The sequence below is a fragment of the Equus asinus genome, chromosome 19 (genome assembly GCF_041296235.1).
Source record: "Equus asinus isolate D_3611 breed Donkey chromosome 19, EquAss-T2T_v2, whole genome shotgun sequence".
Taxonomy (NCBI): domain Eukaryota; kingdom Metazoa; phylum Chordata; class Mammalia; order Perissodactyla; family Equidae; genus Equus; species Equus asinus.
Genome location: NC_091808.1, coordinates 2,364,828 through 2,380,203, shown reverse-complemented (window position 1 = coordinate 2,380,203; position 15,376 = coordinate 2,364,828). Strand labels below are relative to the sequence as shown.

Here is a 15,376-nt window from a genome sequence, read left to right as displayed (position 1 = left end):
AACCAGCTGGATTCCTTATCATTTCCACCTCCTCCCTGGTCAAGGGCAGGCTGGTGGGAAAGTTCTGAACAGGAAGGCCACTGACTCCAACCACCCCCCCGCCCCCAATCTACAAACAGCCACATTTCTCACAAACCTTTAAAACCCCTCCCCTCCCATGTTTCAGGGAGATGAGACTAAACAAGACAAATTTGAGGGCTCACTCTTGTCACCTGACTGATATCATCCCAAATAAAAACCCTTCCCTTGCCATAAGCCTGGCATTCCACTTTTCATTTGGCCCCTCTTGTGTGGCGGGTAAAGAACCTGTGTTTGTAGTCGCTAAAAGAGGGGCGGTGTGAGAGTGAACACAGGACCAGCACAGGGGTCTGAGCTGCCCTGGAAGAGGGACTGTGGACAGACCTCTCTGCCCGAAGGAGCTTGTCCACCGCGGGGCAGGGCAGTGGGGAGGGACGTGCAAGGAGGGGCAGTGTGAGAATGGACACCAGAGGAGCACAGGTGTCTGAGCCGCACGCGAAGAGGGACCGTGGACAGACCTGTCTGCCCAAGGGTGCTTGTCCAGCGCTAGGCAGGGATGGCCTGGCCGAGGTCCGTGCATCCTCCACCTCTCCATGGTCCTTCTCCCTCCCTGGTCAGGGCAGGCTCCAAGTCTAACAGGTCCCATGCCACCTTGCTGGGCGGTTGGTGTTAACCCCTTGAGTAACATTAAAAGAACAAATGCTATAAGTATTCCATTACTAAAATTGCAATCCCTTTAAGGATCTGGGTCCTCAGTCCTCTGACAGTGGTATACATTGACTTTAATGTGAGATTTCTTTCCTACTCTGGCTGCTGTTTAAAAAGGCTTCGTTATCTTCACATTCCTTGGGCTTATTGTTAACACCTTTGATGGGGCTCAGGGCAGGCTGCCCCAAGATGTGCCACTCTGGGATGCAGATTATTTCCAGCTGAAGACAATAAACGCTCAGAAGACTCAGGAAGAACATCTGACCTTCCCCCAAACTGCCTAAAAGAATTTAACATAGAAGGCGTGATCCAGGAAGGAGCTAATACCATAGGATAACTGTAACATGATGCAGTGTCTCTCAGGTCACATTGTCTGTAGTTGGCTCATTTACATTTCCATCTCCATGTAAATCACCTTCCACCCACTTGAAGTCCAAACCACTACCCGCAATGTCCTCCTTTGTCTTAAGCTGAAGATGATATTTAAGCTGGCATCTCAGCCATTTCCACGAGTTACTCAGTTTTCCTGGGTCTCTCCCATGTGTACATGTTACAAAGCTTTGTTTGATTTTCTCCTGTTATTCTGTCTCGTGTGAATTTAATTTGTAGCCCAGCCAGAAGGACCTAGAGAGGGTAGAAGAATTCTTTTCCTCCCTTACACTTTACATTTTCTTTGATTTGGTTTTCAACTTTTCAGAAAGATCATGGAATTGTAAACCAGAGTGGGAATACATTTGTAAAAACAAAGATCCTTTCAATGGATGTTTCTCTAATATTAGAATTCCTTCTTATCCAAAATACGGATCCCTGGTCCCCAATGCCAGAGGGTCTGATTTAGAAAATCTGGGATGGGCCTTGAATAATGTTTAACAAGCTTCCAGCTGATTCTGATGTAAGTAGTCCACATTGAGTCCTAATATCCTGAGAGCAAGAGACACCTCCACATCCTACATCCTGTATCCCCAGCCCCAAGCAAAGCTGACACATCGCAGGTGCACCACAAATACAGTTGCATGAGTACATCTCTGATAAGCAGGTGTGATCAGGTCCCTATGTCCTCCAGCCCCGTGGAGTCACCACTTACTATCCACGGCCTCCCTGCACAGTCCCATGTCTCTGGGAAGCCCACTGACCCTTCCAGGATGTCTGAGAATTCCGGGAGGTGAGGGTGAGGGTGGGAACATCTGCCTGTCAGATTTTTGCTTCATTTCCCATCCCATCCCCTTCTTGCCTCCAGTGCTCCAGTTGTCTTTCCCAGCTCTGCCCCAGGCAAAGACACCTCTTTTATCTTATTTCTTGTGTTTCACAAATTTTACTGATGGCACAGTGAAAAAGGGAGAGAAATCACAGTAAGAAACAAAATAACATTAAATTAAATATCAGACATCACTGTGCTAAGTTTTCTCAAACATCCCTGCCATGTGGAATCGTGGTAACTTTATACAATCTCCAGAACATAGAAAAGGAGGGAACATTCCTCAGCCCATTTTATGGTACCCAAACCAGACAAAGATAGTACAAAAAAGAGGGGGGGGAACCCACTGCAAACCAGATTTCTCATGAACTTAGACACAAAAATCCTCAACAAAATGTTAGCAAATTGAATCCAGCAATGTATAAAATGAATAATACACCACAACCAAGTGGGATTTGTTTAAAGGATAGAAGGCTGATTCGATACTCAAAAATCAATCAATGCAATCCACCTTAACAGGTAAAGAAGAAAAATCAGTGATCAGATCACCTGCTGTAGATAAAGCAGTTGACAAAATCCAACATTCATTCAGGATAAAAGGAAACTCCCAGCCAGCAAGGAATGAAGGGAGAGCTGCTCCAGCTCAGTAAGGAATGTCTACACAAACCTACAGTTAACATCATATGTGATGGGGGACGACCAGGGCTCTCCTTCTAATCCATCTCAGAGAGGAAACAAGGCAGGGATGTCTGCCTTCCCCACTCTCGTTCAGCAGAGCACTGGAAGTTCTAACCAGTGTAATGAGGTAAGAGTCAAAAAGGATATAAAAGGCATACAGATCGGAGTGGAAGAAATTAGACTACCTTTATTTGTAGATAACATGATTGCTTATGTTGAAAACTGAAAGCAATCTACCGAAAAAAGCTCCTAGAACTAACAAGTGAGTTCATCATGGTTGCAGGTTACAAAGTCAACAGACAAAAATCAACTACCCTTCCAAGTGCTAACAACAAAGTGGAAACTGACATTTTTAAAGTGAATACCGTTTACCATTGCTCCAAACAATGTAATACTTAGGTATACATCTAGCAAAACGTACAGGATCTGTATGCTGAAAATGACAAAACACTGAGGAGGGAAGTCAAAGAAAGCTTTGATAATTGGTGAGACTTACTGTGTTCATGGACTGAAAGACTCAACAGAGCAACAATGCCAATTCTCTTCAAAATGACATAGACTTTTAATGCAGTTCTTATCAAAATCTCAGCAAGAGTTTTTGTAGACATAAGCTTATTAGAAAGTTTTTATAGAAATGTGCAGGCCCTGGAATAGCCACACTCATTTCGAAAAAGAAGAATAAAGTGAAAGGAATCAATCATTCTTCCAATGTTAAGGATTTGCTATATGACTACATTAATCAAGACCATGTGATATTGGCAGAGGGACAGACACATAGATCAATGGAACAGAACAGAGGATCCAGAAGAAAACCAACACAAGTGTTCTCAACTGACATTTTACAAAGGTACAAATGCAATTCAATGTAGGAAGGATAGCCTTTAAACAAACAGTGTTGCTCGAAATGGATGTCCATGGGCAAAAAATAAAATAAACCTCAGTGTGACCTTCACACCTTATATAATGATTAAGTCAAAAGAGATCATGGACTTAAATGTACATGTGAAACTATAAAGTTTTTTAGAAAAGAATTATGGAATAAAATCATCAGGACATAGGATGAAGGGAGGAATTCTTGGACTGGACATCAAGAGCATAATATGTAAAAGGAAAAATTGGTAAATTGGACCTCATCAAAATAAAAAGTTTTTCTCTGTGAGAAACCATAAAAAGATGAAAAGACAAGCTACAGAGGGGGAGAAAAATACTTACAAACCACATATCTTATAAAAGACTGGTATCTAGAAAACACAAAGAACTCTCAAAATTGTACATTGAGCAACAAATAATCCAATTAAAAAATGGACAAAAGATGAGAACAGACATTTCACTGAAGAGGATACACAGATGGCCGATAAGCACTGAAAAGATGTTCAACATCATTATCCATTAGACAAGTGTGAATTAAATCAGCAATGACATATCACTACACACTTATCAGAAAAGCTAAAATAATAAATAGTAACAACACCAAATGCTGGAGAAGATGTGGACAGCCTAGTCATTCGTACACTGCTAGTGTGCATATAAAGCGGTACAGCCACTCTGGTAAAGAGTTTGGCCATTTCCTTTAAAGCTGAAAATCAGCTGTAATGCAACCCAGCAATTGTAATATTGGACATTAACCCCAGGGAAATGAAAACTTAGGTTCACAGAGAAACTTGCATGTGAATGTTCGTAGCAGCTTCATTCCTAGCAGCTAAAACCTGGGAACCACCACTTGTCCTTCGACAGGTGAACAGTTAAACAAACTGTTGTACATCTATACCATGGAACACTGCTTGGCAATAATAACAAATGGATTGTTAATACACACAACAGCCCAGATGGACCTCAAGAGAATCATGTGAACTGAAAAAGGCAATCTCAAAAGATTGCATACAGTATGATTCTATTTATATAACCTCCTTGAAATAACAAAATTATAGAGATGGAGAACAAATTAGTGGCCCCCAGAGGCTAGGAAAGGGAGTGGGTGTCTTGTGATGATGGAAATGTTTCATAGCTTGATTATGGCAGCAGTCCATGAGGCTAGACAGGTGATAAAATTGCACAGAGGTACTTGTTTGTGTACACACACACACACACACACACAGATGAATGTATGTATACTGGTGGAATCTGAATAAGCTCTGTGAGTTGCATCAAGGTCCACTTCCTGGTATCAATGCTGTATTACCATCATGCAGGATTGTGTCAATGGGGGAAGACCAGGTGAAGGGTGCAGAGGGCCTCCCTCTGTATTTCTTTGCAACATCTTATAAATCTATAATTATTTCCAAAAAAAGTTTAAAAAATTGTGTTCTATGTACCAGCAACAAAGGAACAGAGGTAAAAGTAAAATTTTTAATTTTAAAAATAAAAATTTAAGTGACATCAGCATCATGGTGGAGTAAGCTCTCCCCTTAGACTCTCCCCTCTAAGACACGATGAAAAGGACACTCATGCAGCAACAGAGAACATTCACACAACACAAAAGATGTCTGAGAGACCCACACAGACATACATCTGAAGATGCAGGTGCTGGACCCTCTGGAGGAAATGGAAGGAGGTAAGGGGAATCTTCTCTTCCTCCCAAACAGCAGTGACCCTGGGACAGCACATGGATCTGAGATGAGGGGGGGAGGGGTGGCCCTCATGGGAACACTATCACCCTCTGAGTTCCCTGAAAGCCCAGGGGAAAGCCCCACACAGAGGTAACTAAGCTATCATGGGGATGTCTACATCCAGCTAGCACCCCAGGAGAGCAGATAGCGAGGGCCCAGAGAGAACATCTCTGGTATTGCACAGGAGAAAGAAAGAGCCCCCTCCCCCTGCATGGCACTCCAGCCCAATTGGATGGCCAGAGCACCACATAGACAGAAAAGCAGTCAGAAGCTGGGGGTTATTGCACAAGCAAAGGAAAGCACCCTGACCCCTGCCCAGCACTCCAGCTCAGCCAGACGACCAGAGCACTGCATAGAAAGGAAGGCAGTTAGCAGCTGGGGCAAGGGGGCCATGGATCATGGTGGGCTCAGAATATACAGCTCCTGACCCTCACCCAGTGGTGGCAGGTGGAATCTGTGACCAGATACTATCAGTATGTGGAGGCACAAATCCACACCGTTAAGCAGTATGAAAAACTATATTAAATCTCCAGACCAGAAGGAAAATGACAGGTATCCAGAAATCAATCCTTAAGGCACAGAAATTTATAATCTGAATGACAGAGAATTCAAAATAGCTATCATTAAAAAATTCAACAAGTTATAAGAAAATACAGAAAAACAGTTCAATGACATCAGGAGCTTCTTCACAAAAGAGATTGAAAGTATAAAGAAGAACCAATCAGAAATATTGCAGATGAAAAACACAATGGGTGAGATAAAGAAAAATCTGGACTCCCTAAAAAATAGAGCTGATATTATAGAGGACAGAATTGGCAATTTAGAGGACAGAAATATAGACATGCTTCAGATGGAGGAGGAGACAGACCTAAGTCTAAAAGGAAATAAAGAAATTCTCTGAGAAATATCCAACTCAGTTGGGAAATGTAACATAAGGATTATAGGTCTTCCAGAGGGAGAGGAGAAGGAGAATGTAGCAGAAAGCTCGTTCAAAGAAATATTTCCTGAGAACTTCCCAAACCTGGGTAAGGGGATGGAAATACAAGCAAAAGAAAACAACAGATCTCCTAACTTTATCAATGTAAAAAGACCTTCTCCAAGGCATATAGTAGTGAAGGCGGCAAAAGTCAATGACAAAGAAAAAATATTAAGGACGGCAAGGCAGAAGAAAATAACTTACAAAGGAACCCCTATTGGGCTTTCACTGGATTTCTCAGCAGAAACCTTACAGGCTAGGAGAGAGTGGAATGATATATTTGAAATTCTGAAAGACAAAAACTTTCAGCCAAGAATACTCTATCCAGAGAAAATGACCTTCAGTTGTCATGCAGAAATAAAAACTTGCCCAGATAAACAAAAGCTAAGGCAGTTCATTGCCACAAGACCCCTCCTACAAAAGTTCTCAAGAAGACCCTCATACCTGAAAACAAAAATTCTTGGGGCTGCAAAGCCCTGAGCAAGGAGATGAATAGGTAGGCAAAATCAGAAAATGCAGGGAGCCAGCCCCGTGGCCATGGTTAAGTTCGCACACTGCGTTTCGGCAGCCAAGGGTTTCAATGGTTCAGATCCTGGGCACAGACATGGCACCACTCATCAGGCCATGTTGAGGCGGTGTCCCACATGACACAACTAGAAGGACCCACAGCTAAAAATACAGAACTGTGTGCTGCAGGGGATTGGGGAGAAAAAAGCAGAAAAAAAATCAGAGAATGCAGCTGTCTATCAGAACACATTAGCAACCACTTAATGATAACATTAAAGATAAAGGGAAGGAAAACACCAAAAATAAATACATTCTTGTCATTTTAACCACAAACTCACAACACAAGATGGAATAATATATGACAATAATAACTTAGAAGGAGAAGAGGAAAGGGATGGAATCAGCTTAGTCTATGGACATAAGAGGCTATGAGAAAATGGACTATCTTCTCTACGAGATATTTTATACAAACCTAACGGTAAACACTGAACAAATAATTAGAGCAGAGACACAAATTACAAATATTTATGCACCCAACACAGGAGCATCAAAGTACATAAAGCAACTATTAACAAACCATAAGGAGATATTAACAACAACACAGTAATATAGAGGACCTCAACATCCCAATTACATCAATGGATAGATCATTCAGACAGAAAGTCAACAAGGAATTAGTGGAATTAAATGAAAGTCTAGACCAGATGGACTTTATAAATATATATAGAACACTCCATCCAAAAACAGCAGAATACACATTCTTCTCAAGTGCACGTGGAACATTCTCAAGGATACACCATATGTTGGAAAACAAGGCAAGTCTCAATAAATTTAAGAAGATTGAAATCATATCAAGGATCTTTTCTGGCCATAATGCTATGAAACGAAATCAACTACAAGAAAAAAGCTGGGAAAGGGACAAAGATGTGGAGACTAAACAACATGCTACTGAATAACCAATGGATCATTGAAGGAATTAAGGGAGAAATCAAAAAATACCTGGAGACTAGTGAAAATGAAAACATACCATACCAACTCATATGGGATGCAGCTAAAGCAGTCCTAAGAGGGAAATTCAAAGCAATACACGCCCACCTTAAGAAACAAGAAATGTCTCAAATAAGCAATCTTAAACCACACCTAACAGAATTAGATAAAGAAGAATAAACAAAGCCCAAACTCAGAAGGAGGGAAATAATAAAAATTAGAGCAGAAATAAATGAAATTGAAACAAAAAAGACAGTGGAAATGATCAATGAAACAAAGAGCTGGTTCTTTGAGAAGATAAACAAAATTGACAAATCCTTAGCCAGACTCACTAATAAAAAAAAAGAGAAAGCTCAAATAAATAAAATTAGAAATGAAAAAGGAAAAATTACAACAGATAGCACAGAGAGTCAAAAGATTATAAGAGAATACTGTGAAAAACTATATGCCAACAAATTGGACAATCTAGAAGAAATGGATAAATTCTTAGACTCTTACAACCTCGCAAAAGTGAATCAAGAAGAAATAGAGAATTTGAATAGACCAATCACAAGTAAAGAGATTGAAACAGTAATCAAAAACCTCCCAAAAAACAAAAGTCCAGGACAAGACAGCTTCTTGGGACAACTCCATCAAACATTCAAAGAAGATTTATTACCTATCCTTCTCAAACTATTCCAAAAAAGTGAGGAAGAGGGAACATTTCCTAACCTATTCTATGAGGCCAACATTGCTCTGATACCCTGAAACCAAAGCCAGACATGGACAACACAAAGAAGGAAAATTACAAGTCAATATGAACATAGATGCAAAAATTCTCAACTAAATATTGGTAAACTGAATACAGCAATACATTAAAAAGATCATACACCATGATCAACCAGGACACAGGGAACATCTGAAAATCCATCAAGGTGATACACCACATTAACAAAATGAGGAATAAAAACAACATGATAATCTCAATAGATGCAGAGAAAACATCTGAGAAGATCCAACATCCATTTATGATAAAAAAAAAACTCTCAATAAAATAGATATAGAAGGAAATTACCTCAACATAATAAAGGCTGTATATAACAAACCCACAGCTAACATCATACTCAATGGGGAAAACTGGAAGCCATCCCTCTGAGAACAGCAACAAGACAAGGGTGCCCACGCTCACCATTCTTATTCAACACAGAACTGGAGGTTTTGGCCAGAACAATTAAGCAAGAAAAAGAAATAAAAGGAATCCAAATAAGCAATGAAGCAGTGAAACTCTCGTTGTTTGCAGATGACATGATTTTTTATAGAGAAAACCCTAAAGAATCTATTGGAGAACTGTTAGAAATAATCAACACCTACAGCAAAGTTGCAGAGTACAAAATCAACTTACAAAAATCAGTTGCATTTCTATACTCTAATAACAAACTAACAGAAAGAGAACTCAAGAATAAAATCCCATTTACAATCACAAAAAATAGAATAAAATATCTAGGAATAAATTTAACCAAGAAGGTGAAAGACCTATACAATGAAAACTATAAGTCATTACTGAAAGAAATTGATGGTGACATAAAGAAATGGGAAGATATTCCATGGACATGGATTGCAAGAATTGACATAGTTAAAATGTCCATACTACCTAAAGCAATCTACAGGTTCAGTACAATCCCAATCAGAATCCCAATGGCATTCTTCACGGAAACAGAGCAAAGAATTCTAAAATTCATAGGGGGCAACAAAAGACCCTGAATAGCTAAAGTAATCCTGAGAAAAAAGAACAGAGCTGGAGGCATCACAATCCCTGACTTCAAAATATACTACAAAGCCATAGTAATCAAAACAGCATGGTACTGGTACAAAAATAAGTACACAGATCAATGGAACAGAACTGAAAGCCCAGAAAAAAAAAATCACACATCTATGGACAGAAAATCTTCAACAAAGGTGCTAAGAACATACAATGGAGAAAGGAAAGTCTCTTCAATAAATGGTGTTGGGAAAACTGGACAGCCACATGCAAAAGAATGAAAGTAGACCATTATCTTTCACCATACACAAAAATAAACTCAGAATGGATCAAAGACTTCAAGGGAAGACCTGAAACCACAAAACTTTTAGAAGAAAATGTAGACGGTACCCTCTTTGACATTGGTCTTAAAAGGCTCATTTTGAATACCATATCTACTGGGACAAGGGAAACAGAAGAAAAAATAAACAAGTCTGACTTCATCAGACTAAAGAGCTTCAGCAAGGCAAAGGAACCCAGGATCAAAACAGAAAGACAACCCACCAAGTGGGAGAAAATATTTGCAAATCATATATCTGACAAGGGGTTAATAGCCATGATATAAAAAGAACTCACACAACTGAACAATGAAAAAACAAACAACCTGATCAAAAAAACGGGCAGAGGATATGAACAGACATTTTTCCAAAGAAGATATACAGATGGCCAATAGGCACATGAAAAGATGTTCAACATCACTAGTCCTCAGGGAAATCATAGAAATCAAAACTATGCTTAGCACCGTACATCTGTTAGAATGGCTATAATCACCAAGACAAAAAATAGCAAGTGTTGGAGAGGTTGTGGAGCAAAGGGAACCCTCGTACACGGCTGGTGGGAATGCAAACTGGTGCAGCCGCTATGGAAAACAGTATGGACATTTCTCAAAAAATTAAAAATAGAAATACCATATGACCCAGCTATCCTGCTACTTGGTATTTATCCAAAGAACTTGAAATCAACAATACAAGGAGACTTATGCATCCCTATGTTCATTGCAGCATTATTCACAATAGCTAAGACATGGAAGCAACTCAAGTGCCCATCGACTAATGATTGGATAAAGAAGATGTGGTATATATATTTACAATGGAATACCACTCAGCTATAAAGTAAGACAAAATTGTTCCATTCACAACAACATGGATAGACCTTGAGTGTATTATGTTAAGCGAAATAAGCCAGACAGAGAAAGACAAACACCATGTTTTTATTTCACTCGTATGTGGAAGGTAAGCAAACACACAGACAAAGAGAACAGTTTAGTAGTTACCGGGGGAAGAGGGTTGGTGGGCACAAGGGGTGAAGGGGCACATATATATGGTGACTGACAAATCATAATGTACATTGAAATTTCACAATGTTATAAACTGTTATGACCTAAATGAGAGAAAATAAATTAAAAATGAGTAAAAATTTAAAAAGATACCATTTGTGTTAGAACTTTAAAAAAAACTCAAATACCCAGAAAGATGTGAAAGATTCCCTACACTGAAAACCACAAAACAGTTTTGAGAAATTGAAGAAGTTGTAAATGAATAGAGAGATATGCTTTGTTCTTGGATTAAAAGTCTCAAAATTGTACAGATGACAGTTATCTCCAAAATGATCTATAGATTCAAAGCAATCCCAATAAAAACCTAACAAATTTTTCTTTTGTTGAAATTGACAAACTGATTCTAAAATGTATATCCTCCCACCCCTCAGCTGGGAAGGGCTAAGAATAACCAAGGAAATCTTGAAGAACAAGAACAAGGATGAAAGACGTATGACCAGATATCAAGATATATGAAAAGTTATAGTGATTACAAGAGCATGGTATTGGTGCAAGAAGAGACAAATAGACAAATGGGACAGAATAAGGAGTCCAAAAGAAGATGAGGATAGGTGGATGATAGGCAGGTAGGTAGATAGATAGATAGAGGATAGATAGATAGATAGATAGGTAGATAGAGGATAGATAGATGGATAGATAGAGGATAGATAGATGGATGATAGAGAGATATAGAGATAGATAGATAGATAGATAGATAGATAGATAGATAGATAGATAGATAGACAGATAGATAGATAGATAGGTAGATAGAGGATAGATAGATAGATAGATAGATAGAGGATAGATAGATAGATAGGTAGATAGAGGATAGATGGATAGATAGAGGATAGATAGATGGATGATAGAGAGATATAGAGATAGATAGATAGATAGATAGATAGATAGATAGATAGATAGATAGACAGATAGATTAGATAGATAGATAGATAGATAGATTAGATAGATAGATAGATAGATAGATAGACAGATAGATAGATAGATGATAGAAAGATAAATGGCCATTTGGTTTATGAAGAGGGTGACATCACAGAGCATAAAGCATGGTCCTTTCAATAAATGGTAGGTGCTGGGTCAATTTGATATCCATATAGAAAAGAATGAATTTTGACCGGTATCTCATACCACATATAAAAATTAATTTCAGATGGATTGTAAATCTAAACATGAAAGGTAAAACAATAAAGTTTCTAGAATTAAACAGAATATCTTCATGACCTTGGAGTAGGCGAATATTTCTTAAACAAAAAATAAACAATTAACTACAAAGGGGAAATGGACAAATTGTACATCAAAATAAAGAACTCTTCATCAAAAGACACCATTAAGAGAATGAAAAGGCAAGCCCAGAACCTAGGACATTTTTGTCATAAATATAACCAATGGAGGGCATGTATCCAGAATATATAAGACCGCCTCCATGTTAAAAAGAAAAAGAGACTCAATATAAGTATAGAGAAAACACTTGATTGAAGAGGTACTTTAGAAAGGGCATGTCCAAAAGGAGAAACCTCTAAATGTTAAAAAGGTGCTCACAGCATTTGTCACAGGGGCAATGCAAATTAAAGTCAGAGTGGGACACCATTCCAACCCCAGAAGAATGGCTAAATTGAAAAATACTCATAATACCAAGTGCTGGTCAGGACATGGAGCCACTGGAATTCTCGTACACTGCTGGTGGGAGTGAAAATTGGTGCACCCACCTTGGAAAACAGTTTTGCAGTTTCTTTTGCAGCAGTTACAGGGGTGGCCTGCATGTGCCTAGGTCTAGCCCAGCACACTGCTCACAAAACCTACATTAGTGAAAAGACGCGGACCAGAAGGTTTACAGCAGCACCATCCAGAATAGACAGCATCCGTAATACTGTCCACAACAGGAAAATGCCGAAATGTACAATGGAATATTATATGTTATATGCATGAATTCTTGCTACATGCAAAACATCAAGGATTCACTCAAGCATTGTATTGAATGAAAAAAGCTGAACATAAAAGCATCCATCATGATTTCATTCATAAAAACCTCAAAAACACCAAAACTAGTATCTGGTTAGAAGTCAGGGTAGTGGTAATCTTGGTACAGGGGGTGCGAGGGTTGCTTCTAATTCTTGATCTGGGCGCTGGTTACATGAATCTGGTCATTTTGTGAAAACACATCCAGATAAAGCTTATTATTTGTGTGCTGTCCTGTAGATTTGCTAAATTTCATTTATTTACTTTAAAGCGCATAAAGTGCCATATAAGATGTTATTTTATTATTCCACAGATTAGATTCTAGGACTTTCAATTGTCTTACTGTGAAGGTTGACCAAAGCGCAGAGCCCTTCTCAAGGCATCCTTAAATTCTTTGTTCCTCAGACAATAGATCAAAGGGTTGATTATTGGAGTGAGGACTGTGTAAACAGCAGAGATGAGCTTGTTGGAGCTCCGTGTGTCAATGGCCTGGGGCCGGACATACATGAAGATCATGGCCATGTAAAAGATGGTGACCACGGTGAGGTGGGAGGCACAGGTGGAGAAGGCTCTCCAACGGCTGATGCCCGAGGGGATGCGCAGGACAGCCAGGGCGATGTGTCCGTAGGACAGCATGGTGGCCATGAGCGGGAACACCAGGATGATGAAGGCCAGGATGAAGTCGACCAGCTCTGCGGTCGAGAAGTCTGTGCAGGCCAGTTTGAGGATGGGAGAAATGTCACAGAAGAACTGGTTCAGGACATTGGAGCCACAGAACGTGGCGCTGGAGATAAAGTAGACCTTGATCATGGAGATGGAGAAGCCGCTCACAAAGGAGAAGACCACCAGCTGGACGCAGAGCCCCGTGGTCATGATGACTTGGTAGCGCAGGGGGTGGCAGATGGCCACGTAGCGGTCGTAGGCCATGGAGGCCAGGAGGACACACTCGGTGCACACCAGGGAGCTGAAGAAATACAGCTGAGCCATGCACCCAATGAAGGAGATGCGTTTCCGCTGCAGGAGAAAACCGTCCAGCATCTTGGGGATGATGTCAGACACATACCAGATCTCCAGGAAGGACATGGAGCTCAGAAAGTAGTACATGGGCCTGTGGAGGGCGGCGCTGCTCCAGACGGTGATGATGACGGCCAGGTTCTCCACCAGGACGAAGAGGCAGGTGAGCAGGAAGAGGAGGAAGAGCGCGTACTGCAGCCGGGGGGCCGTGGGGAAGCCCAGCAGGACGAAAGCGCTGACCTTGGTTACATTCTCTCCCCTCATTCTTCCGCGCTGGGAGCCTGGGCCTGCAAAACACCACCGCGCCAGAGTGAGGGGCTGGGGGCCGCTTGGGGGAGAAAGCACAGCTCAGCCTGTAGGTGTTTTTGGCCCCCAAATCGGATGCCTGGCTCCACAAGCAGCAGGGAAGAGCAATGATACGTTTACTGGCCATGTTTTCAAGTAGAAGGGCCCTGCCTGGTTGCATGTGGATCTAATAACACAGCAAGACACAGGGAGGGAGGGTACGCAGAGGAACGGCTGTTTAGGACTTGATAAAAGAGGGCGTTTGCAGCCCATCGGGAGGGTAGCTGGGAGCCTGACTGGTTTCTTCTCAGGTGTCAGTTGCGGGGCCTCATTTAACAAGCAAACGTGCACCTTGGCTTCCCCAGCCACCACCTCAATCACAACGAATCAAGACAAAGGCTTATTTTATCTAATCTTCACCCTAAATGTTTGAGATGGCCAGGCTGGTGCTGGCTCTCTGCTGTGTTTTGCCACGGCACGGAGACTTCTTCACGGAGAAGGCAGCCCGTTCTAAATGTGGTCATGCTACCACCCTCGCTGGAGGAAGAGGTGTCAGGGCCACGAGAGCTGCTGCAGGGGAGCAAGGGTCTCCATTCTCCGGGGGTGTGACCCACTGCTCCCACCCCACCCCAAGCCACACACACACACACAGAGTTGCACAGTTTTACACACACTATACACACAGTTGCTCACACACACCCATATATACACTCACAAACGTGCTTACACACCCTCACCTACACATACAGACACTTACACACACCCACTCACACGGAGATGTCCCTCTTTTCCCGACCAGAGCCAACTGCAGCGGGGCTGGGAAGCGTGGACCCTGGGGCACGAGGCCAGCAGAATCCCCTGGCAGCCCCTGGAGCAGAGCCTGGGCTGGATGCTCTGCAGGAGACGGAGAGGAGGCCCTCAAGGCTGCGGCCGTGGGTCAGGAGAGACGCGGAGAACAGAGGACGGAGGACCGGGCACTGCCTTCGAGTGGGCTCAGTGAGGGAGAGACGCCGTGGCCAAGGACCCAGGGGCTCTGAAGGGTGATAATGCAGCTGTGGGGAAGTCGGGGCTGGGATGCAGCTGGGGGTCCATACAGCCAGCACTGCGACCTTTCCAGCCACACCTGCCCTGGCCTCTGTCTCTGCCCCTCGGTGTGTGGCCTGGGGCGGGGGTCTGAAAGTGTGTGACCCAGCGGGTGTGTGAAGAAGAATGAACCCAAGAATGTGGTGGAGAAGGGCTGCCATGACTCAGCTTTAAACACTGTCCACAGTCACACGCTGGCAAAGATAAATATAAACGAACCAAAGAGCGGAAATAGAAAGGAAAACAAGCGTTGGGT

At 41.7% G+C, this 15,376-nt stretch overlaps 1 protein-coding gene across 1 annotated transcript; it reads right to left on the bottom strand.

Annotated features, from left to right (window-relative positions):
* Positions 1-13,077: 13,077 nt before the first annotated feature.
* On the bottom strand, positions 13,078-14,016 carry LOC106832172 (olfactory receptor 6B2). The gene has a single exon (XM_014842768.3). The coding sequence runs from the start codon at positions 14,014-14,016 to the stop codon at positions 13,078-13,080; it is 939 nt and encodes a 312-aa protein (XP_014698254.2).
* Positions 14,017-15,376: the final 1,360 nt, after the last annotated feature.

Coding starts and splice junctions, on each gene's coding strand:
- LOC106832172 (XM_014842768.3), bottom strand. CDS start 14,016: ATGAGGGGAGAGAATGTAACCAAGGTCAGCGCTTTCGTCCTGCTGGGC.